Source organism: Heptranchias perlo, chromosome 5, assembly GCF_035084215.1.
Source record: "Heptranchias perlo isolate sHepPer1 chromosome 5, sHepPer1.hap1, whole genome shotgun sequence".
Lineage (NCBI taxonomy): Eukaryota > Metazoa > Chordata > Chondrichthyes > Hexanchiformes > Hexanchidae > Heptranchias > Heptranchias perlo.
In genome coordinates, this window is record NC_090329.1 from 113,363,035 (window position 1) to 113,389,074 (window position 26,040).

The window sequence follows — 26,040 nt, forward strand, 5'->3', positions numbered from 1 at the left end:
CAGTCTACAGCTTTCCTCCTCACTATCAACCACACGGACAATTTTTGTATCATCTGCAAACTTCTTGATCAAGCACCCCACATTCAAGTCCAGATCATTAATATATACCACAAAAAGCAAGGGATCTAGTACTGAGCCTTGCGGAACCCCACTGGAAACAGCCTTCCAGTCGCAAAAACACCCGTCAACCATTACCCTTTGCTTCCCTCCACTGAGCCAATTTTGGATCCAACGTGCCACTTTCTCTTGGATCGCATGGGCTTTTACTTTTTTGACCAGTCTGCCATGTGGGACCTTGTCAAAAACCTTGCTAAAATCCACGTAGACTACATCAAACGCGTTATCCTCATCGACCCTCCTTGTTACCTCCTCAAAAAATTCAATCAAGTTAGTCAGACACGACCTTCCCTTAACAAATCCGTGCTGACTGTCCTTGATTAACCCATACCTTTCTAAATGATGATTTATGCTGTCCCTCAGAATTGATTCCAATAATTTGCCCACCACCAAGGTTAAACTGACTGGCCTATAATTACTCGGCCTATCTCTTCTTTTTTAAACAACGCTACAATGTTAGCAGTCCTCCAAACCCCCGTAGTCAGGGAGGATTGGAAAATGATGGTCAGAGCCTCCGCTATTTCCTCCCTTGCTTCTTTTAACAGCCTGGGATACATTTCATCTGGGCCTGGTGATTTATCTACTTTCAAAGATGCTAAACCCCTTAATACTTCCTCTCTCACTATGTTTATTCCATCCAATATTTCACACACCTCCTCCTTTACTATTAAAGACCCCATGATACTATTCGAAGAAGAGAAGGGGAGTTCTCTTGGCCAACACCTCAACAATAGCACCAAAATAGATTATCTGGTGATTTATCTCACTGGGACCTTGTGTGGAAATTGTCTGTTGCATTTCATTACATTACAACAATAGTAAAAGTAATTCAATGGCTGTGAATTGCTTTGGGGCATCCTAAGGACGTAGAAGACGTTATACAAATGCAATTTGTTTATTCTTTCTTAAACTAGTAAAAGGTAACTTTAGGACGGATAGCAGGAAATTCTTCTTCACATATGTGGAATAAACTTCCAGATAGAGTAGTGGAAGCAAAAACCCTGGAATTATTTAAGAAACAATTGTATGCTACCATTGGTGTAGATTGATGAACTAGGATAGGCCTAATGGCCTTCCTCCTCTGTAATTAGCTTGTAATCTGTTCTGACTGGCTGGATTGAAACTAAGGTTCCTAAAAATGGATGGGCAGCACTCTCACCCAATGCGCCACCTAGTTCCCAGAAACATAAGCATAGAAAAAAATAGTTCCATATTTTGGAGTGAATACAGTTGTACATGCCAGTATTGAAACCAGTGCAGCCATTCAAAGCATCCATTGAATAAACAAGCTGTAGATATTCTTATTGACACTGTTCTAGGACAAGCAGATAAATCCATGTTTTTCTTCAAAGCTGCATGTGCAGTTTAGGCAATACTCCTGATTGCTTCATCTGCTTCTTTTCCCTTGAGTGAGAAGATAGGGAATCTGAACAGCAATGTTCCTAATAATCTCAATTTTTCACAGCTGTGAGTGAGGCGCTCAATGGCTCACTATTAGATTATCAGCAGGAACAATTTTGAGCTTCTGGAAAAGCAGAAACATACTTCCCCCTGCAGATGGAGCTGTGGAATGGGAAAGAGCCACTGATGTGTGGGGAAGATTAGATAAGTGGACAACTTATTTCTAGCTTTGTTACAAAAATTTTTCCCACCCCACAAAAAGATATTTACAATCATATAGACTGCTTTCTGAAAAAAGTGCTCCATGCATAGCTAAAAGGAATGGATCGAAACAGTGTCGATTCAACCAAGATGTGTGATATGGTTGAAGTTTCCCTACTTTCTTTAAATATGGAAACTAATCTACTATTCAGAGATTTCAGTATATTTTATAGGAGATTTGAGAAAAGTAAAATAAGAAACAAAAAGAAACAGTGAATGGAGGATTCAGAAGTGGAGCATTTTTCTGGGTTATTAGTGATTCATATGGGAGCAAGTAAATTCTCTTGTCTGCTTCTAATGACACTCCTGACTTGATTAGTGTATTTTCCAAGGTTGACATTTTACTCTAGATGTCAGTCTCACTCAAATCTGACAGTGCAATTTGAATCTAAAAATAAATAAAGTACTAAATAATTCTGAACTCTTGTGAAACCAGAATTTTTTTTTAACATTAACATAATAGAAACCAAAATATAACTGAGTAGCTTCAAAACAATTCTAACAGTGAAATCATCTGCAGAATTTTTTTTAAAATTCCATTTGTTTTGCTCAGTATTATTAAGGTCAGTAAATATACTTATAACAATGGAGGACTGCAACAAATTATTTTTTTGTCAGAAAACAGAATTTATTAGAGTAGGCCAGAGATAAAAACACATCAGATGTATTTAATAAAATAAAGGAATGGCTTTAAAACAGCTCTACATGTACAAACTTGCGCATGTCTAGTTCTGAAATTGATGTTGGCGACCATTTCTTTAGTATTGCTCCCTCTGATAGGGTGTTACAATTTGAGTTAGAGGCGGTGCTGCTTTCAGAGCTGTAGCTGAAAACTCCCATCTTTGGTGATGCGCACTGTCACCAAAGGTAGCAAAATTTCTGGGATGATCATGAAGCCACATGGTTTCCAGCTAGAGAGGTGATGGCAATGAAGGATGTATTTAACAAGCCACTTGTCGAGATATAAGAACATATGAAATAGGAGCAGGAGTAGGCTATACAGCCTCTCAAGCCTCCTTCAATAAGATTATGGCTGATCTTCGACCTCAACTCTACTTTCCCGCCCAATCCACTACTTGGCAAATGGCTTATCATGAACCTTGGAACCATAGGTTAATAACTGATGGGATTGATGGAGAGATATAGTATGGTCTGCAAAGAAAGCAAAGCTGACAGCTATTGACATAATAAATCAACATTCCAACTCAGACTTAAGGTGGAGTGGATAACTGGAAGGGATTGTAATTTCTAGTCCTCCAGTGGGAACTTGGGCATGTTCTAAAAATCGCTCGATCAGTGTCAGATCAGGTAAGGCCGATTGGTGACCAGTAACTATATCTCACTAATCCAGCAAGTGAAAACTAAAGCAAAGCTGACAGTGCAGTCTTTCTTGGGAGAACTTTGAGTTCATGAGTACTAAGAGATTTGAAAGAGACATCAACTTGTAAAAAAACTAAGATGAAGTTCCAATTAAGGTTAAGAGGTGGTCTGCATGGATTCAATTTCTAAATCATCTCATGAAGCAGGAGACAGGATACATTTTGCTAATGAACCTGATAAATACGGGTCATGGACGATCAAAATTGCAGTTGTTGGATATGGACCAGACTAGGTTTCAGTCATGCACTGACAATGTGTTAAAGATGTTCTAGGACAGAAGGAACATAACAGAAGAGTGGACTACTGGCTTTAGAGAGAACAACTGTACAAAACTTCTTGATGTTGTAAGCTGAGGTAGTGAATGGTATGGATGAGCCAAGCAGTGTGTCTACTAATGGTGAGGCACAAACCTGCATAACAGGCTTCTCTTCTTCACAGCCATATCATGAATCAGAAAATAACTGGGTCCACATATAGGACCTACCTGTCAGTTGAGGGAGGTCTATGCTATGGAATAGTGAGATTGTGAAGACACTGCTCAACTCCGGAGTGTCTGAAAAATCACAGTTTGCAGGGCCAGTCAGGGTTACCAAAATACTACAATTTTCAGTAACCTTAGAAATCAGAGGAAAGAAACATTAATTTCCAGGAAAAAGACTGTCTAACTTCCACACTTGGGTCCTTGAGCAGAAACGAGAAAATTGGTGATTATCTGGTGATATAAATAGATTGATTCCATGACACCCCTTGTATTGATAGGGAGACTCTCTGGAATACCTTCAGCAAGGATCCTCCAGTGTGTGGGTGAATCACTGAGTGACAGAGGGCATTAGCTGTCATTATATCTATCCTGAATAGATGTTGTGCTGAGACCGTCAGCCAGTAATTCATGCTTCAAAGGGTAAATAGTGTCACATCTTGACATTGGAACTGAAATTTGACATGTTGGCTGTGCAGTGACTCACTCCGCACCAGAACTTGAAAGTGACACAAAGCTAGTGTACTACTAGAAATTCGAGTCTGTTGCTGTGCCAAAGTCCACTAACCCTATGTGGAATCCCCCCCCCCCCACCACCCATACAAGAAAGCGTCTGTTAGCAGTGAATTGGATCATATCAAGGCTGTGAGGGAGTCATCAACACCGGGCATGATGCACTGGGCACCTGCACCAATCCTTATTGGTTAATGTCTGCACTTCGGCGTCAGCTCATGAAGGATTCCAAGAGATAGCACTGGCAGAGTTGAACTCTGGGCTTTCCCCGATGATGTACATTGAGAAGCAGGAGATGGACTGGTGATTGGCTCAGTTAGTTTGCTCCACCTCTTGGTGGAGGAACATCTCTGGTACGACCCAAACCTTTGCGAAAGGCTTTTCCAGGACCTCAAAATCTTGGAACTCCTTTCATCCCTCATTCTTTCCTTCCTGCTACAATCTTCAGGCTTTTAAAAATCAAGCTGGTTGCAATCTAATCACCGTTTCCCAATTTGCAGGGTCTTGTCTTTTATATTTTTTTTCCTTTGCTAATTTTAGTGAAGAAATAGATGCAAGTACAATGTAATTAATACTGCTGTACGCTTACATGCACTTTCCCGTTAAAACTAGCAAACAGACAAAAGTCTACCCTTTATTCTACCGCATTTATGGTGGCCTGTACCTTCACTTTGATTTCTTAGTTAAAAAGAAACTTAGCTAGGCTGGTTATGTCCCTACAGGGAGAGAGTGTGCACCCATATTGGGCAAACAGACACTGCACCTGTGTGGGTTTCCAAGTAGTTTGGTTTGGGGACTCTTAAATATGAATTACATTTAAAAATTTTTTTTATTCATTCTCGGGATGTTGGCATTGTTGACAAGGCCAGCATTTATTGCCCATCCCTAGTTTCCCTAAGGAGGTGATGGTAGGCCTTGGTCTTGAGTCGCTGCAGTCCTTTTTGTAGCGGTTTAATACAACTGAATGGCTTGCCAGGCCACTTCAGAGAGCAGTTAAGAGTCAACCACGTTTCCACGCATCGGACACCAGGCTTGCTAAAAAAAAACAGTAATCAACATAAATAGCAATGCTTGTAATGTTATCTCTTAAATAGTGAGATGTATAGATAGCACACTGATCCTCAAAGAACACATTACCAAATTGATTGCCGAGATTTCTTTCAAATGCATTCTGATGCATGCTTTACACAGAAAGTAATAGCAATAATACACTCTGCACTCATTTTATCTCAGTCACATTAGGAAAATGGTATTCTGGAGGCAGTGATCAAATAGTCAGTTACCGCAAAAACTAAAAACATAAAACCATAGAAATTAGGTTATATTAAATTTAAACCCTACAACTCAAACAAATTAATCTTTGACAGACTTGAGTAGATTTAGTCCAATAGAGACGGTTTATGTTTCACCGTTATAACTTGTGAATGTACCCCCTACCTACTTAACAGAAACATCTAGGGCACAGAAGATTAGTCCATGCACATCATACTAGCGGTAGCAGTAGAGGTAATCTATCTGTCCCTGAAGTGCAAACAAACTACAGCAAAGCTTCTCTCATGTTCAGGAGGTCAAGATTACACACTGTGCTCTATGCTAATGTGCAGTAAGCACTGAATCACAAAAACTATAAACAAAAGATTAGATAATATATTGAAATGACAGTGGTAATGAACTAAGTAACTAAAAGTGTCCAAGATTGTTCCATATTGATTTGCTTTCAATCTGTTTTGTCTCCTGTACTGTCTTGTGTTTGCTCACTGCCCTTGAGGGAAAACCCAGTTTAAATAACCTTTCAAATTTAACTGGGATATTGCTTTTTCCTGTCAAATTTATCCCACCTTTCCTGAAACCAGTAAGTTATACTGGGGCACAGATCGACAGATACCACAAGCCGTCTGGCCAGTGAATGTTGCTAGGTCATTCAATCATGTTGGGAAGGGAGGAATGGGCAGTCCTGCCTTCATCCAATGCCTACACAGGAATACTTTCAGGAGGGGTCAAGGGGTCATTGGAGAGTTATCAGGAATTAGGAGCACTGGTGATTCCCTTTCTGCCTCTCCAGCTTCGGACGGCCAACTGTAGTATCTCCACGCCAGCCTAGCAATCGAACATTTTTTATAAATATTCCTCAAGAAATATAAATTTTAAAAATGAAGTTCCTTAAAAAAAAGTAAATTTGTGTGTGTCTAGCCCACTGGATTTCTGTACCTTTAAAGTACCCTGATAATTATTTTGGAAATGAATTCATCACCAGATTTGTACAAATCTGGTGATGAATTACCCAGGACAAGTTCTGGATAATTCAGTGAGGAACAACTTGAACTTATTTAATGTCTCTTTATGCTTCAAGAGTTTATTTGCACCAGATTTGTACGAACATGGATTTAACTTGGATTTGAGAAAAAAAGCCAGAAAATTAAAAAAAACAGAAGAAGCAAAAGGTACTCATTTACACCATAAATAACTATGATTACATTTTGCACCAGCACTTTCCTACTAAAGTACCAGCTGGTAAACGGCACTCCATTTATCATGAGAGTATTATATCACAGTATAATCAACACCAGCTTCTCTAAATGAAAACAAAGAAAGAGGGTAGCAACACAGAAATCATAACTGAAGACAATTTTCTGATTTACTTCTTTCTTTAGGGCTATATAATGTGGGAAATATAGCACATGAAACCTCAAAGGATGAGGGTTTCAGAAGGAGAGCCCCAAATCTCCCTTTCTTGACCCCATGCTAACTAACATTGGAAATGGTTCCCTCTCCTCAGGCACTATTCCCCATCCTTGCAAAGCCGCCGCCACACCCATTCCTCACAAAAACACCCTCAGGCCCCTCTGTCCTTGCAAACTACTGCCCCATCTCTAACCTCCCTTTCCTCTCCAAAGTTCTTTAATGTGTTGTTGCCTCCCAGATCTATGCCCATTTCTCCCACAAGTCCTTGCTTGAATCCCTCCAATCAAGTTACCACCACCTCTGCAGCACTGAAACGGCCTCAGCCAAAGTCCTGAACATCCTCTGTGACAGTGGTGCACTGTCCGTCCTTATCCTCTCTGCAGCCTTTGCAACTGTCGGTCACAACATCCTCCTTCAATGCATCTCATCCATTCTCCAGCTTAGTAGGAATGCCCATATTTGTTATCTTCTTACTTATCCAAATGTAGCTAGAGCATCTCTACCAATGGCTTCGTTTGCCAACCCCTTGTCCTGATCTTGGGAGTCCCCAAAAGATCCATCTTAGGCATCCTCATCTACATGTTGCCTCTTGCTGATGTCATCTGCAGATATGGGGTCAGCTTCCACACACACACTGATGACAACATGCGCTACTTCTCCAGTGCCCCTCTTGACCCCTCCACTGCCTATGTCAGTCAGAATGCTTGTCTGACATCAGGTCGGTGTAATGTTGAGCAATTTCCTCCAGTTCATTGTCTTCAGCCCCCGCAACAAACTCCGTACCCTCACCACCAACTCCATCCCCCTCCTCAGCTACTACCTCAGGCTGTATCAGACTGTTTGCATCCCAGGCATCCTATTCGATCCCAAGTTCGCCTTCCAACCCATATTCTCTCTATCACAAAAGTTGCTTATTTCCATCCCCATAACATTGCCCATGTCTAGCCCTACATCAGCCCATTTGCTGCTGTAACCCTCATCCGTGCCTTTGTCATCTCCGGACTTGACTATTCCAGTGCTCTCCTGGCTGGTCTCCCATTCTCCTTAAATATCAGTTCATTCAAAACTCTCTTGCCCCCTATCCCATCTGCATCAAATGCAGTTTATTCAACACCCTGTCATCACTTACCTACATCATCTCATGGTTCCAAAAGACCTCAGAATTAAAATTCTCATCCTCATGTTTAAATCAATCTATGGCATTGGTCCTTCATATTTCTGTAACCTCTCCAAGCACCATAGCCCCCTTCAACACTCTCCATTCCTCTGTCATCCCCCTCTTTTCACCCGTCCATTGATTGCCATGCCTTCAGCTGCCTAAACTCCACACTGGGATCCCCTCCATAAACCCTCCAACCCTTCCAGCCACCTCTCCTCCTTTAAGAGCCTTCTTAAAACCCATCTCTGACCAGGTTTTTGGTCACACCTAATATCTCACTTGGCGTCCATTGTTTTCCTTATGCCCCTGTGAAGACATTATTAAAGACACCATATAAACGCAAGTTGCTGTTTTTTTCTACAACACCCATGTTGAATCTGAAGAGTGTTAATTATGGAAACTGAAATTCCCTGAATAGTGGATACTGATTCACAGTAAAATCCCATTAAACAAAACATATAATTTAAATATCAAAGGATACAACAACACCTTTCTAAAAAAAGATTTTACCAGGTTTTTTTTTCCATTTTTTTCCCCCAGTTATTAGTAATTCATGCGGGAGGAGATTTCCACAGGTGCTGGCAGCTCTCTGATACCTTGCCTAAGAGACCAGTCTTCATGTGTGAGCATACAGCCAGTGAGTGACAACTGGGTACTCAATCATGAGAGCCAACACAGCCAAAGCTGATCCTTTTCTCTCCCAATATCTACACATGTGCACTTCATATCAGGGATCATTGGATAGAAGCAAGAACCTGGGCTGTGTTTTTATTCAGTCCCTAGCTCGGAGACACCAAATCCAATTGTAGTGCCTCCATCATTGCCTCAGATAATTCGGTAAAGACCAGTGATTGAACCAGGGATTTTCCTAGTGGTGCATTTAGCCATTAAGACACCAAGACAAACCTACGCCACATTCATAAAAAGCCCACATAGCATGGAAATCATAAAATATAGTATTGATTAAGGACTACAGTACAGAAAAGCACATGTTCCATATGCTGGCAGACAGAACAACACATTGCCGTGAAGACTACCTGCCTACATCTTTAGTATTCTCACCTATCACAGCAACAAGAATTGGATGTTATAGGAGAAATGCCCAAAGAATTGTCTTAAATTGTTCTCAAATTGGAGACAGTAGTCAGACTAAATGCTGGGAAAGGAAAGGACTAATGCTAATTAAACCATGTAGGTTTATACAAACAAAACATTCTTTACCAGGAATACAAAACAAGCCATCAGGACCATCGGCCTGGAGATGGCTTGTTAAGGGGGACACAAAGATATCTGGCCTTAACTGGACCACTGCAAGACCCTTTCTGACCAAAGATTTGAGAAGTTAGGGAGTAAATAAGGCACCTTGGCATGTCTACATGCTGGTGTTTCATTGATTTGAAGATCATCATGGTACCAACAGCACTGTGTAACTGACACTAAAAAGGTGGAATTATTCTAATATATGTGTCCCTCAGATTGGTCAATAGAACTGAAAAGTAAAGATATACAAGATAGCAGCAGGACAGGTTGAGAAAGCGGTCCTGGGATTTATAAAGAGAGGCATAGAGTACAAAAGCAAAGAAGTTATGTTGAACCTTTATTAAACACTGGTTCGGCCACAACTGGAGTATTATGTACAATTCTGGGCACCGCACTTTAGGAAGGATGTGAAGGCGTTGGAGAGGGTGTAGAAAAGATTTACTAGAATGAATCCAGGGATGAGGGACTTCAGTCACGTGGATAGACTGGAGAAGCTGGGGTTGTTCTCCTTAGAGCAGAGAAGGTTGAAAGGAGATTTGATAGAAGTGTTCAAAATCATGAAGGATTTAGATAAAGTAAATAAAGAGAAACTTCCCATTGGCGGAAGGGTCGAGAACCAGAGGACAGAGATTTAAGGTGATTGGTAAAAGGACTAAAGGCGACAAGAGGAAAAACTTTTTTACGCAGCGAGTAGTTATGATCTGGAACTCGCTGTCTGAAAGGGTGGTGGAAGCAGGTTCAATCGTGGCTTTCAAAAAGGAATTGGATAAATACTTGAAGGGAAAGAATTTGCAGGGCTACGGGGAAAGATCAGGGGACTGGGACTAACTGGATTGCTTTTACAAAGAGCCGACACAGGCTCAATGGGCTCATTTTATGATTCTATGGTGTTTTTGACATGAAAGTCCTCAGTCTTCAGGCCTTAGTTTAGATATATTTCCTTTAGTAGTTCTTATAGTAGTCTTTGTAGTAGATGGTGTACGAGTTTTTGTCTAGTATAAGTAGAAAGGTGTATGTAAAATCGGAAAGTGCATCTCTGACAGAGAGAGAAACGTTACAGAAGCTAACGGCTATACCAGCCAAATATCATGTAAATGTACAAGTTTCCCTGAGATCAAAGGAGGTGAAATTTAAGCCAGCTAGTCAGCTAATAGTGGAAAGGAAGAAGAAATATGTAAGCAAATATGTGAAATGAGTAAAGGATATAGAATAATAATCATGGGAAATTTTAAAGAGATAGGTAAAGGGGTACAGGGAATGGAGTTTTTACAATGTGTGCAGGACTCCTTTCTTACCCAGTATGTAAAACACCCAACAAGAAAGGAAGCATGGCTGGATCTAGTAATGGGAAATGAACCGGAACAGATAAGAGAAGTTAACACAGAGGAACATCTAGGCAATAGCAATCACAACATAATAAGGTTTAAAATAAAGATTGTGAAGGACATTATTACAACAAGACCAAAATAATAAATTGGAAAAAAGCTGATTTTAAGGGGATAAGAATGGAACTAGGGAAAATAAACTGGAAAAATTTACTGACAAACAAAGAAATAGAACAGCAGTGGGAAAATTTAAAACAGTGATCAAGAGTCCAGGAGAAATATATCCCACTAAAAAGCAAGAACAAACTAGCCAGTAATGGCACATCATGGATGAACGAAGAAATAAGCACAAAGTTGAAACTGAAGAAAAAGGTATACATAGACAACAAAGGAGAGGATGACAAAAGAGAATACAAAAAGGTTAGGAAAGAAGTCAAAAAAACAATTAGGAAGGCAAAGCGAAACTAAAAAATTTTAATTATCAAGGAGTATAAAAAGAACTAAAGTATTCTGCTGACACATAAATAACAAAAGAAACATCAGGATAGGGATAGGGTCACTAAATAATTACTTTGCCTCAATATTTACCAGGGAGACGAACATGGTGGGCATGACATTAGATAAGAGATCAAGAAAAATATAAAGACATTTAAGATAGAAAGAGGGGAGATAATTGATAAACTGATCAAACTTAGAGAGGATAAGTTAGATAGATTCCTGATTAACATGGGAGTCAAAGGTTATAGTAGGTAGACGAGAAAGTAGGGTCGAGGTCACAATCAGATCAGCCATGATCTTATCAAATGACAGAACAGGCTCGAGGGGCCGAATGGCCTACTCCTGCTCTTAATTCGTATGTTCGTATAGGACCCCGGGTCTGGATGAATTGCATCCTCATATATTAAAAGAAGTTGGGGAAGAGATAGCAGAGGCACTATTACATATCTATAAAAATTCGTTAGAAAAGAGAATAGTGCCAGAGGAATGGTGAACCGCTAACATGATTCCTATATTTAAAAAGGGAGTTAGAACAAGTACAGGGAACTATATACCAATTAGCTTAACATCAGTGGTAGGAAAGATAATGGAATCCTTACTCAAAAATGTAATAGAAAAACATCTAGAAAATGAAAATATAATAAAGAATAGTCAGCGCGGATTTCAAAAGGGGAGGTCATGCTTGACCAACCTTATTGAATTCTTTGAAGATGTAACAGAAAAGGTAGACAAGGGTAATGCAGTAGGTCTAATATATTTGGATTTCCAAAAGGCCTTCAATAAGGTACCGCATAGACTCATGACTAAGGCCAGAGCATGTGGAGTTAGGGGACAAGTAGCAGAATGGATAGCAAGCTGGCTACAAAACAGAAGAGGGTAGGGGTTAAAGATAGATATTCAGACTGGCAAAAAGGTGGGAGTGGTGTTCCACAAGGATCGGTGCTGGCACCACTGTTGTTCACCATTTACAGAAATGATGTGGAATCGGAAGTAAAATTTCAAAATTTGACGATGACACCAAATTGGGGGTATACTGAGGAGGACAGAGACAAAATACAGGATCACATTAATAAACTTGCAGAATGGGCATGAAATTGGCAAATGAATTTCAATATAGATAAATGTAAGATGGTACATTTTGATAGGAAGAATAAGGAGGCCACATACCGGGTACGGTAGCATGGTGGTTATGTTATTGAACTAGTAATCCAGAGGCCTAGACTAATAATCCAGAGGAGAATGAGTTCAAATCCTGCCACGGCAGCTGGGGAATTTAAATTCAATTAATTAAAATAAAATCTGGAATAAAAAATACTAGTATCAATAATGGTGGCCATAAAAACTACTGGATTGTCGTAAAAACCCATCTGGTTCACTAATGTCCTATAGGGAAGGATACCTGCCGTCTTTACCCAGTCTGACCTATATGTGACTCCAGACCCACAGCAATGTGGTTGATACTTAATCGCCCGCTGAAATAGCCTAGCAAGCCACTCAGTTGTACAATCTCGCTACGAAAATTCATAAGAAGAATAAAACCGGATGGACCACTGGACATGACAAAAGCAAACCAAGCCCAGTTGACCCTGCAAAGTCCTCCTCACTAACATCTGGGGACTTGTGCCAAAATTGGGAGAGCTGTCCCACAGACTAGTCAAGCAACAGCCTGACATAGCCATACTCACAGAATCATACTTTTCAGCCAACATCCCAGACTCTTCCATCATCATCCCTGGATATGTCCTGTCCCACCGGCAGGACAGACCCACCAGAGGTGGAGATAGAGTGATATACAGTCAGGAGGGAGTGGCCCTGGGAGTCCTCAACATCGACTCTGGACCCCATGAAATCTCATGGCATCAGGTGAAACATGGGCAAGGAAATCTCCTGCTGATTACCACCTACCGTCCTCGCTCAGCTGATGAATTAGTCCTCCTCCATGTTGAACACCACTTGGAGGAAGCACTGAGAGTAGCAAGGGCACAGAATGTACTCTGGGTAGGGGACTTCAATGTCCATCACCAAGAGTGGCTCGGTAGCACCACTACTGACCGAGCTGGCCGAGTCCTGAAGGACACAGCTGCCAGACTGAGCCTGTGGCAGATGGTGAGCAAACCACCATGAGGGAAAAACTTACTTGGCCTCGTTCTCACCAATCTACCTGTCGCAGATGTATCTGTCCATGACAGTATTGGTAGGAGTGACCACCGCACAGTCCTCGTGGAGACGAAGTCCTGTCTTCACACTGAGGGCACCATCCAACGTGTTGTGTGGCACCACCACCGTGCTAAATGGGATAGATTCAGAACAGATCTAGCAGCTCAAAACTGGGCATCCATGAGGCGCAGTGGGCCATTAGCAGCAGCAGAATTGTATTCCAGCACAATCTGTAACCTCATGGCCCGGCATATCCCTCACCCAACCATTACTAACAAGCCAGGGGATCAACCCTGGTTCAATGAGGAGTGTAGAAGAGTATGCCAGGAGCAGCACCAGGTGTACCGAAAAATGAGGTGCCAACCTGGTGAAGCTACAACTCAGGACTACATGCATGCTAAACAGCAGAAGCAACATGCCATAGACAGAGCTAAGCGATTCCACAACCAACGGATCAGATCAAAGCTCTGCAATCCTACCACATTCAGTCGAGAATAGTGGTGGACAATTAAACAACTAATGGGAGGAGGAGGCTCTGTAAAGATCCCCATCCTCAATGATGGCAGAGTCCAGCACGTGAGTGTAAAAGACAAGGCTGAAGCGTTTGCAGTCATCTTCAGCAAGAAGTGACGAGTGGATGATCCATCTCAGCCTCCTCCTGATATCCCCAACATCACAGAAGCCAGTCTTCAGCCAATTCGATTCACACCACGTGATATCAAGAAACGGCTGAGTGCACTGGATACAGCAAAGGCTATGGGCTCTGACAACAGCCCAGCTGTAGTGCTGCAGACTTGTGCTCCAGAACTAGCCACGCCTCTAGCCAAACTGTTCCAGTACAGCTATAACACTGGCATCTAGCCGACAATGTGGAAAATTGCCCAGGTATGTCCTGTCCACAAAAAGTAGGACAAATCCAATCCGGCCAATTACCGCCCCATCAGTCTACTCTCAATCATCAGCAAAGTGATGGAAGGTGTCATCAACAGTGCTATCAAGCGGCACTTACTTACCAATAACCTGCTCACCGATGCTCAGTTTGTGTTCTGCCAGGACCACTCGGCTCCAGACCTCATTACAGCCTTGGTCCAAACATGGACAAAAGAGCAGAATCCCAGAGGTGAGGTGAGAGTGGCTGCCCTTGACATCAAGGCAGCATTTGTCCGAGTGTGGCACCAAGGAGCCCTAGTAAAATTGAAGTCAATGGGAATCAGGGGGAAAACTCTCCAGTGGCTGGAGTCATACCTAGCACAAAGGAAGATGGTAGTGGTTGTTGGAGGCCAATCATCTCAGCCCCAGGACACTGCTGCAGGAGTTCCTCAGGGCAGTGTCCTAGGCCCAACCATCTTCAGCTACTTCATCAATGACCTTCCCTCCATCATAAGGTCAGAAATGGGGATGTTCGCTGATGATTGCACAGTGTTCAGTTCCATTCGCAACCCCTCAGATAATGAAGCAGTCCAAGCACGCATGCAGCAAAACTTGGACAACACCCAGCTTGGGCTGATAAGTGGCAAGTATCTTTCTCACCAGACAAGTGCCAGGCAATGACCATCTCCAACAAGAGAGAGTCGAACCACCTCCCCTTGACATTCAACGGCATTACTATCGCCGAATCACCCACCATCAACATCCTGGGGGTCACCATTGACCAGAAACTTAACTGGGCCAGCCACATAAATACTGTGGCTACAAGAGCAGGTCAGAGGCTGGGTATTCTGCGGTGACTGACTCACCTCCTGACTCCCCAAAGCCTTTCCACCATCTACAAGGCACAAGTCAGGAGTGAGATGGAATACTCTCCACTTGCCTGGATGAGTGCAGCTCCAACAACACTCAAGAAGCTCGACACCACCCAGGACAAAGCAGCCTGCTTAATTGGCACCCCATCCACCACCCTAAACATTCATTCCCTTCATTACCGGTGCACCGTGGCTGCAGTGTGTACTATCCAGAGGATGCACTGCAGCAACTCGCCAAGGCTTCTTCGACAGCACCTCCCAAACCCACAACCTCTACCACCTAGAAGGACAAGAGTAGCAGGCACATGGGAACAACACCACCTGCACGTTCCCCTCCAAGTCACACACCATCCTGACTTGGAAATATATCGCCGTTCCTTCATCGTCACTGGGTCAAAATCCTGGAACTCCCTACCTAACAGCACTGTGGGAGAACCTTCACCACACAGACTGCAGCGGTTCAAGAAGGCAGCTCATCACCACCTTCTCAAGGGCAATTAGGGATGGGCAATAAATGCCGGCCTCGCCAGCGACGCCCACATCCTATGAATGAATAAAAAAAAACATACTCCTTGGAAATTAAGATTCTAAATGGGGTGCAGGAGCAGAGGGATCTGGGGGCACAGATGCACAAACTATTAAAACTAGTGACACAGGTTAATAAGGCCATAAAAAAAGCAAACTAAGCACTGGGGTTCATTTCTCGAGCAATAGAATTGAAAAGCAGGGAAGTTATGTTATACTTGTATAAAACTTTGATTAGGCCACACTTGGAGTACTGTGCACAGTTCTGGTCTTCATATTATAAAAAGGATATGGAGGCATTGGAGAAGGTACAAAAAAGATTTACTAGGATGATACAAGAATTGAGAGGCTATACCAGGAAAGATTGAACAAGCTGGGGCTCTTTTCTCGAGAAAAGAGAAGACTCAAGGGTGACTTGATAGAGGTCTTTAAGATTATGAAAGGCTTTGATAGGGTCGACGTAGAGAAGATGTTTCCACTTGCAGGGGAGACCAGAAATAGGGGCCATAAATATAAGATACTCACTAATAAATCCAATCAGGAATTCAGGAGAAACTTCTTTACCCAGAGAGTAGTTACAATGTGGAACTCGCTACAAGGGGTAGTTGAGGCGACAAGCATCGATGCATTTAAGGGGAAACTAGATAAACACATGAGGGAGAAAGGAAAAGAAGGTTATGCTGATGTGGTTAGATGAAGAAGGGTGGGAGGAGGCTCGTGTGAAGCAAAGCACCAGCATTGACCTGTTGAGCCATATGGCCTGTTTCTGTGCTGTACATTCTATATAATTCTGATGTGGAGATGCCGTTGATGGACTGGGGTTGACAAATGTAAGGAATCTTACAACACCAGGTTATAGTCCAACTGTTTTATTTGAAAATCACAAGCTTTCGGAGGCTTTCTCCTTCATCAGGTGAGCGAGTGTGGGATTCCATGGAAGGTTACCGCATTTATAGTCACAGAACAATACCTGATGATTACAGATAATCTTTCCAACTGCCCGTTGTCAAGGCAATCAAAGTGTTCATACAGAGTGATGTTACCTACAGGACCACCGAATACACAAACGGCCAGAACACAAAACAGAGAGAGAGGGAGGGAAACATCCGAAAGGAAGAGAAAGACAGAGAATGTCCCGTTGTGTTAAAAACAGGTAACCTTTTTACGCTGAAGTGTTCCCCGACTGGGAGGGAACCCTCCTGTCTGGCGATTGTTGCGCGGTGTCTGTTCATCCGTTGTCGCAGTGTCTGCATGGTCTCGCCAATGTACCATGCTCCGGGGGCATCCTTTCCTGCAACGTATGAGGTAGACAACGTTGGCCGAGTCACAGGAGTATGAACCATGTACTGGTGGGTGGTGTCCTCTCGTGTGATGGTGTTTGAGGTTGGGTGGCTGTTTGAAGGCGAGTAGTGGAGGTGTGGGGATGGCCTTAGCGAGGTGTTCGTCGTCATCGATGACATGTTGAAGGCTGCGGAGAACATGGCGTAGTTTCTCCGCTCCGGGGAAGTACTCGCCTTCAAACAGCCACCCAGCCTCGGGCAGACCATCGTTCGCAGCAAATTGCCCAGCTTTCAGGAGAACAGCGTCCACGACACCACACAACCCTGCCACAGCAAACTCTGCAAGACATACCAGATCATCGACACAGACATCAACATCACACGAGAGGACGCCACCCACCAGGTACATGGTTCATACTCCTGTGACTCGGCCAACGTTGTCTGCCTCGTGCGTTGCGAGAGGGGATGCCCCAGAGCATGGTACATTGGCGAGACCATGCAGACACTGCGACAACGGATGAACAGACACCACGCAACAATCGCCAGACAGGAGGGTTCCCTCCCAGTCGGGGAACACTTCAGCAGTCAAGGACATTCAGCCACCGATCTTCGGGTAAGCGTTCTCCAAGGCGGCCTTCGAGACACACGACAACGCAAAATCGTCGAACAGAAATTGATAGCCAAGTTCCGCATCCATGAGGATGGCCTCAACCAGGATCTTGGGTTCATGTCACGCTACACGTAACCCCACCAGCGAAAAAAAGTTATCTGTTTTTAACACAACGGGTCATTCTCTGTCTTTCTCTTCCTTTCGGATGTTTCTCTCCCTCTCTCTCTCTGTTTTGTGTTCTGGCCGTTTGTGTATTCAGTGGTCCTGTAGGTAACATCCTTGACAACGGGCAGTTGGAAAGATTATCTGTAATCACCAGGTATTGTTCTCTGAATATAAATGCGGTAACCTTCCATGGAATCCCACACTCGCTCACCTGACGAAGGAGAAAGCCTCCGAAAGCTTGTGATTTTCAAATAAAACAGTTGGACTATAACCTGGTGTTGTAAGATTCCTTACATTTATATAATTCTGTGTAGTCCAAATACAGCTACCAGCATGGAAGGTGAATTTATCCAGAAGCAGAGGATCCAGGAATAATGGACAGCACCTCTACAGACAGAGATTCATCACTCTGACGTCTCTGACACCATCCTCCCAGAGGAAGGCGTGCCAACCAGTTCATCCACCCCAGCCCATAAGGACAGAGTCATAGAAGTTCTGGAAACATTGCTGCCTACAAGCATATAGACTTTAATATATTCAATAGAATGGCTATGTAATGCTGTTAACTTGTCAGCTATCTATGGCGTCTAATCCTAAACTAATCTCAGCAAATTATATCAATCTAAGATACTGATTGCGACAGTAAATTTATAATCAGCAAGCAGTTAATGCTGAATTACTGTGACATAACTTCCTATTTATTTCGTTAATTAACCCTATCTACTAATTATCTGCATACTCAGTGTTTAAGTTTAACTGCTGTTAACTATGACTGTAAGGTTAATAAACAATTGTTCACAACTTTGTTGTCTGACTTCTTGTCAATTGGCAAGAAAGGTTTAATTCATTCACTCAGTAGCTTGTGCATATCCTGATGGGAGTTTGGTAATGTAAACGCTAATACAATTCACACTGGTTGATGTGAGACAATTCAATGAGCCAAATTTAGGCATCATTAACTCATAGGCATAAACTCCAGATGGTTCCATGACAAAGAGTTAAAATGAAGGGCTCAAGGATTCGTCTGGTGCCCTTGATGAATATTCTTGTCAGGGTATCGATCCCAGTGTTGCTACAAGGAATTGCTATGTTTACTGTTGTATACTTTCTTGTTTTCAAGTAACGACTATGCCACGGTTTTTCAAAAAAATCTCAATGTTTAGATATTATGAGAATCGTGACTCTTGTTGCAATAATGAAAAGTAACAGTTGACAAAATTGTAAGTACCTGGTAATCAGTTGTCATGACAGGTCCACCAGAAGTTGTAGCTGATGTGCCTATTCGAGGCTTCTTGTTCGGAGGTCCCTGATTGAGACTGCTGTCCTGGTTATGCGGGAGGCCTCCTCCAGTTCCTCCTCCACCACCTCCTCCTCCCCCAGCAGCTGTTCCATTTGTCTGTGTGCTATTTTGTTGCTGGGGTGCTTGCTGCTGTTGTTGATTCTGTTGTGTTGTTTGCTGCTGGTGTTGCTGGGTTTGCTGCTGATTCTGTTGTTCAAGATAATAAACACAGTAATTAATCTATCTATAGCCCTAACAACCTCACAATCCTGATAACACCTACACACTATCTTAGGCTCATATACACTGAAGAAACATCATAGACAGCAGACACATGGGGCTCGATTTTAAAAGGGCGGCGGGATGGCAGCGGGGGGGGGGGGGGGGGTCAATGGACGTGTGGCAAACCCGAACAATAAAAACTTACCGTTCCCAACGCGATCGCAACTTAATTCGTGCCCCTTAACCTTGTTTCCGGGTTTGCCATCGGAAAGCTGGGTGACCACCAGGCAGAGTAAGAGTTGCAGGCAGGTAGTGCAGGGGTCCCCTGTGGCCATCCCCCTCTCAAACAGGTATACCGTTTTGGATACTGTTGGGGGAGATGGCTCACCAGGGGAAGGTGACAGCGGCCAGGTTCATGGCACCGTGGCTGGCTCTGCTGCACAGGAGGGCAGGAAAAAGAGTGGCAGAGCTATAGTGATAGGGGACTCGATTGTAAGGGGAATAGACAGGCGTTTCTGCGGACGCAACCGAGACTCCAGGATGGTATGTTGCCTCCCTGGTGCAAGGGTCAGGGATGTCTCGGAGCGGCTGCAGGACATTCTGGAGGGGGAGGGTGAACAGCCAGTTGTCGTGGTGCATATAGGTACCAACGATATAGGTAAAAAACGGGATGAGGTCCTACAAGCTGAATTTAGGGAGTTAGGAGTTAAACTAAAAAGTAGGACCTCAAAGGTAGTAATCTCAGGATTGCTACCACCGCCACGGGCTAGTCAGAGTAGGAATGACAGGATAGCTAGGATGAATACGTGGCTTGAGAAATGGTGCAAGAGGAAGGGATTCAAATTCCTGGGCCATTGGAACCGGTTCTGGGGGAGGTGGGACCAGTACAAATTGGACGGTCTGCATCTGGGCAGGACTGGAACCAATGTCCTAGGGGGAGTGTTTGCTAGTGCTGTTGGGGAGGGTTTAAACTAATGTGGCAGGGGGATGGGAACCGATGCAGGAAGTCAGTGGGAAGTAAAGTGGTGACAGAAACAAAAGGCAGTAAGGGAGAGTGTACAAAACATGACCGGACAGATGGTCTGAGAAAGCAGGGCAAAGACCAAGGGAAGTCTAGATTAAACTGCATTTATTTCAATGCAAGAAGTCTGATGGGCAAGGCAGATGAACTCAGGGCATGGATGGGTACATGGGACTGGGATGTTATAGCTATTACTGAAACATGGCTAAGGGAGGGGCAGGACTGGCAGCTCAATGTTCCAGGGTACAGATGCTATAGGAAAGATAGAGCAGGAGGTAAGAGAGGATGGGGAGTTGTGTTCTTGATTAGGGAGAACATCACGGCAGTAGTGAGAGGGGATATATCCGAGGGTTCGCCCACTGAGTCTATATGGGTAGAACTGAAAAATAAGAAGGGAGAGATCACTTTGATAGGATTGTACTACAGACCCCCAAATAGTCAACGGGAAATTGAGGAGCAAATATGTAAGGAGATTACAGACAGCTGCAAGAAAAATAGGGTGGTAATAGTAGGGGACTTTAACTTTCCCAACATTGACTGGGACAGTCATAGCATTAGGGGCTTGGATGGGGATAAATTTGTTGAGTGTATTCAGGAGGAATTTCTCATTCAGTATGTGGATGGCCCGACTAGAGAGGGGGCAAAACTTGACCTCCTCTTGGGAAATAAGGAAGGGCAGGTGACAGAAGTGTTAGTGAGGGATCACTTTGGGACCAGTGATCATAATTCCATTAGTTTTAAGATAGCTATGGAGAAGGATAGGTCTGGCCCAAAAGTTAAAATTCTAAATTGGGGAAAGGCCAATTTTGATGGTATTAGACAGGAACTTTCAGAAGTGATTGGGAGAGTCTGTTGGCAGACAAAGGGACGTCTGGTAAGTGGGAGGCTTTCAAAAGTGTGTTAACCAGGGTTCAGGGTAAGCACATTCCTTATAAAGTGAAGGGCAAGGCTGGTAGAAGTAGGGAACCTTGGATGACTCGGGAGATTGAGGCCCTAGTCAGAAAGAAGAAGGAGGCATATGACATGCATAGGCAGCTGGGATCAAGTGGATCCCTTGAAGAGTATAGAGATTGCCGGAGTAGAGTTAAGAGAGAAATCAGGAGGGCAAAAAGGGGACATGAGATTGCTTTGGCAGATAAGGCAAAGTAGAATCCAAAGAGCTTCTACAAATACATAAAGGACAAAAGAGTAACTAGGGAGAGAGTAGGGCCTCTTAAGGATCAACAAGGTCATCTATGTGCGGAACCACAAGAGATGGGTGAGATCCTAAATGAATATTTCACATCGGTATTTACGGTTGAGAAAGGCATGGATGTTAGGGAACTTGGGGAAATAAATAGTGATGTCTTGAGGAGTGTACATATTACAGAGAGGGAGGTGCTGGAAGTCTTAACGCGCATCAAGGTAGATAAATCTCCGGGACCTGATGAAATGTATCCCAGGACGTTATGGGAGGTTAGGGAGGAAATTGCGGGTCCCCTAGCAGAGATATTTGAATCATCGACAGCTACAGGTGAGGTGCCTGAAGATTGGAGGGTAGCAAATGTTGTGCCTTTGTTTAAGAAGGGCGGCAGGGAAAAGCCTGGGAACTACAGACCGGTGAGCCTGACATCTGCAGTGGGTAAGTTGTTAGAGGGTATTCTGAGAGACAGGATCTACAGGCATTTGGAGAGGCAGGGACTGATTAGGAACAGTCAGCATGGTTTTGTGAGAGGAAAATCATGTCTCACGAATTTGATTGAGTTTTTTGAAGGGGTAACCAAGAAGATAGATGAGGGCTGTGCAGTCGACATGGTCTACATGGACTTCAGCAAAGCCTTTGACAAGGTACCGCATGGTAGGTTGTTACATAAGGTTAAATCTCACGGGATCCAAGGTGAGGTAGCCAATTGGATACAAAATTGGATTGACGACAGAAGACAGAGGGTGGTTGCAGAGGGTTGTTATTCAAACTGGAGGCCTGTGACCAGCGGTGTGCCTCAGGGTTCGGTGCTGGGTCCGCTGTTATTTGTTATTTATATTAATGATTTGGATGAGAATTTAGGAGGCATGGTTAGTAAGTTTGCAGATGACACCAAGATTGGTGGCATTGTGGACAGTGAAGAAGGTTATCTAGGATTGCAACGGGATCTTGATAAATTGGGCCAGTGGGCCGATGAATGGCAGATGGAGTTTAATTTCGATAAATGTGAGGTGATGCATTTTGGTAGATCGAATCGGGCCAGGACCTACTCCGTTAATGGTAGGGCGTTGGGGAGAGTTATAGAACGAAGCGATCTAGGAGTACAGGTTCATAGCTCCTTGAAAGTGGAGTCACAGGTGGATAGGGTGGTGAAGAAGGCATTCGGCATGCTTGGTTGGGATGTCTTGTTGAAGTTGTACAAGACATTAGTAAGGCCACACTTGGAATACTGTGTACAGTTCTGGTCACCCTATTATAGAAAGGATATTATTAAACTAGAAAGAGTGCAGAAAAGATTTACTAGGATGCTACCGGGACTTGATGGTTTGACTTATAGGGAGAGGTTAGATAGGCTGGGACTTTTTCCCTGGAGAGTAGGAGGTTAAGGGGTGATCGTATAGAAGTCTATAAAATAATGAGGGGCATAGATAAGGTAGATAGTCAAAATCTTTTCCCAAAGGTAGGGGAGTCTATAACGAGGGGACATAGATTTAAGGTGAGAGGGGAGAGATACAAAAGGGTCCAGAGGGGCAATTTTTTCACTCAAAGGGTGGTGAGTGTCTGGAATGAGCTGCCAGAGGCAGTAGTAGAGGCGGGTACAATTTTGTCTTTTGAAAAGCATTTGGACAGTTACATGGGTAAGATGGGTATAGAGGGATATGGGCCAAGTGAAGGCAATTGGGACTAGCTTAGTGGTATAAACTGGGCGACATGGACATGTTGGGCCGAAGGGCCTGTTTCCATGCTGTAACTTCTATGATTCTATCGGGCGGACAGCGCGCCCACATGACAGGCTGTCAGCTGCAGCATCTAGATTTAAAGGGCCACTGCTTCAATGGATTTTGCTGGAGCAAAGAGGAAGAAGTCCCAATGGAACAGCACAGGGGCAAGGCTGCTCCAAGATTCAACAATGCCTCACTTCAGCTGCTACTAGCTGGGGTGAGGAGGAGGAAGGAACTATTTTACCCGGCGGACGGGAGGAAGCGCCCTGCCTCTGCCACCAAGGAGGCCTGGCTCGAGATGGCAGAGGAGGTCACCAGCAGGAGCAACATATCCCGCACTTGGGTCGAGTGCACGAGGCGTTTCAATGACCTAACTAGGTCAGCAAAAGTGAGTACACTTACTGATTCTCCTGCATTCTGTGTTCCACATCTCAACCGCCCACCCACCCCAACTCATTCTGCACTGCCAAGACTACTCTATCACATCACTCCTCACACCCACTTAAGGCTCATCCTCAACTTACCTTCACTTCCTGACCTCCCCATTTGTGACCCCACCACTACCACTCAGAGTCATAGAAAGCATGGAAAGTGCCCATTCGGCCCATCGAGTCCGCACTGGCTCTGTGCAAGAGCAATCCAGCTAGTCTCACTCCCCCGCCCTATCCCCGTAGGTCTGCAAATTTTTTCCTTTCAAGTACTTATCCCGTTCCCTTTTGAAAGCCATGATTGAATCTGCTTCCACCACCCCCTTGGGCAGTGCATTCCAGATCCTAACCACTTGCTGTGTAAAAAAGTTTTCTGTCACCGTTGCTTCTTTTGCCAATCACCTTATGTCCTCTGGTTCTTGAACCTTCTGCCAATGGGAACAGTTTCTCTCTATCAACTCTGTCTAGCTCCTTCACGATTTTGAATAACTATCAAATCTCCTCGCAACCTTCTTTGTTCCAAGGAGATTAACCCCAGCTTCTCCAGTCTATCCATGTAACTAAAGTCCATCATCCTTGGAATCATTCGAGTAAATCTCTTCTGCACCCCCTCTAAGGCCTTCATATCTTTCCTAAAGTGCAGTGCCCAGCAATGGACACAATACTACAGTTATGGCCAAACCAGTGTTTTATAAAGATTCATCATGACTTCCATACTTTTGTACTCAATGCCTCTATTTATAAAGCGCAGGATCCCATGTGCTTTTTTAACCACTTTCTCAACCTGCCCAGCCACCTTCAACAATTTGTGCACTTTTAATCCCAGATCTCTGTGTTCCTGTACCCCTTTTAGAGTTGTGCCCTCTAGTTTATATTGCCTCTCCTCGTTCTTCCTACCGAAATGTATCACTTCGCATTTTTCTGCGTTAAATTTCATCTGCCACGTGTCCGCCCATTCCACCAGCCTGTCTATATCCTAATGAAGTCTATCACTAGCCTCCTCACTGTTTACTACACTTCCAACTTTTGTGTCATGTGCAAATTTTGAAATTGTGCCCTGTACACCCAAGTCCAAGTCGTTAATACACATCAAGAAAAGCAATGGTCCCACCACTGTACACCTCCCTCCAGTCCGAAAAACAGCCATTCACCATTACTCTCTGTTTCCTGTCACTTAGCCAATTCTATATCGATGTTGTTACTGCCCCTTTATTCCATGGGCTGCAATCTTGATGATAAGCCTACCATGTGGCACTTTATCAAACGCCTTTTGAAAGTCCATTTACACCACATCAACTGCATTGCCCTCATCTACCCTTTCTGTTACCTCATCAAAAAACTCTATCAAGTTAGTTAAACACGATTTGCCTTTAAAAATCCGTGCTGGCTTTCCCTAATCAATCCACACTTGTCCAAGTGACTGTTAATTCTGTCCCGGATTATCGTTTCTAAAAGTTTCCCTACAACTGAGGTTAAACCGACTGGCCTATAGTTGCTGGGTTTATCCTTACACCCTTTTTTGAACAAGTGTGTTACAGTTGCAATTCTTGAGTCCTCTGGCACCACCCCCATATCTAAGAATGTTTGGAAGATTATGGCCAGTGCCTCCGCAATTTCCACCCTTACTTCCCTCAGCAACCTAGGATACATCCCATCCGGACCAGGTGACTTATCTACTTTAAATACAGCTAGGCTTTCTAGTACCTCTTCTTTATCAATTTTTATCCCGTCCAGTATCTCAACTACATCTTCCTTTACTGAGACTCTGGCAGCATCTTCTTCCTTGGTAAAGACAGATGCAAACTCATTTAGTACCTCAGCCATCCGCTCTGCCTCCGTGTAGGTCTCATTTATGGTCCCTGATCGGCCTCACCCTTCCTCTTACTGCCCGTTTACTGTTTACATGCTGTAGAAGACTTTTGGATTCCCTTTTATGTTGGCCGCCAGTCTATTCTCATACTCTCTCTTTGCCCCTCTTATTTCCTTTTTCACTTCCCCTCTGAACTTACTATATTCTGCCTGGTTCTCACTTGCGTTATCAACCTGACATCTGTCATACGCCCCTTTTTTCTGTTTCATCTTACTCACTATCTCTTGTGTCATCCAGGGAGCTCTGGCTTTAGTTGCCCTACCTTTCTGCCTCGTGGGAATGTGCCTAGACTGTACCCGAACCATCTCCTCCTTAAAGGTCGTCACTGTTCAATTATAGTTTTGCCTGACAATCTTTGATTTCAATTTACCCAGACCAGATCAGTTCTCATCCCACTGAAATTGGCCCTCCTCCAATTGAATATTTTTTACTTTAGAGTGGTCAGTGACCTTTTCCCTAGCTATCCTAAACCTTATGATACTATGATCGCTGCTCCCTAAATGCTCCCCCACTGGGAGCTCCACTTGGTCCGCCTCATTCTCTAGAAACAAGTCCAGCAATGCCTCCTTCCTTGTTGGGCCAGAAACATACTGGTCAAGAAAGTTATCCGGAACGCATTTCAAAAATTCCTCTTCCTCTTTTCCCCTTTATATTATTATTGTTATCCCAATCTATACTCGGATAGTTGAAGTCCCCAGTTATCAATACTCTATAGCTTTTGCAACTCTCTAATTTTCCTGCAAATTTGCTCCTCTATATCCTT

General features: G+C 43.6%; 1 protein-coding gene across 2 annotated transcripts in view; it reads right to left on the bottom strand.

The window, feature by feature from the left end:
- Positions 1 to 26,040, bottom strand: part of cdk19 (cyclin dependent kinase 19) — a 272,731-nt gene that overhangs the window by 31,952 nt on the left and 214,739 nt on the right. For both annotated transcript variants that reach the window (XM_067985049.1, XM_067985048.1), the window contains exon 12: positions 18,782 to 19,039. In XM_067985049.1, the coding sequence (XP_067841150.1) occupies positions 18,782 to 19,039 (258 nt within the window). The remainder of the gene's footprint in view (positions 1 to 18,781; positions 19,040 to 26,040) is intronic.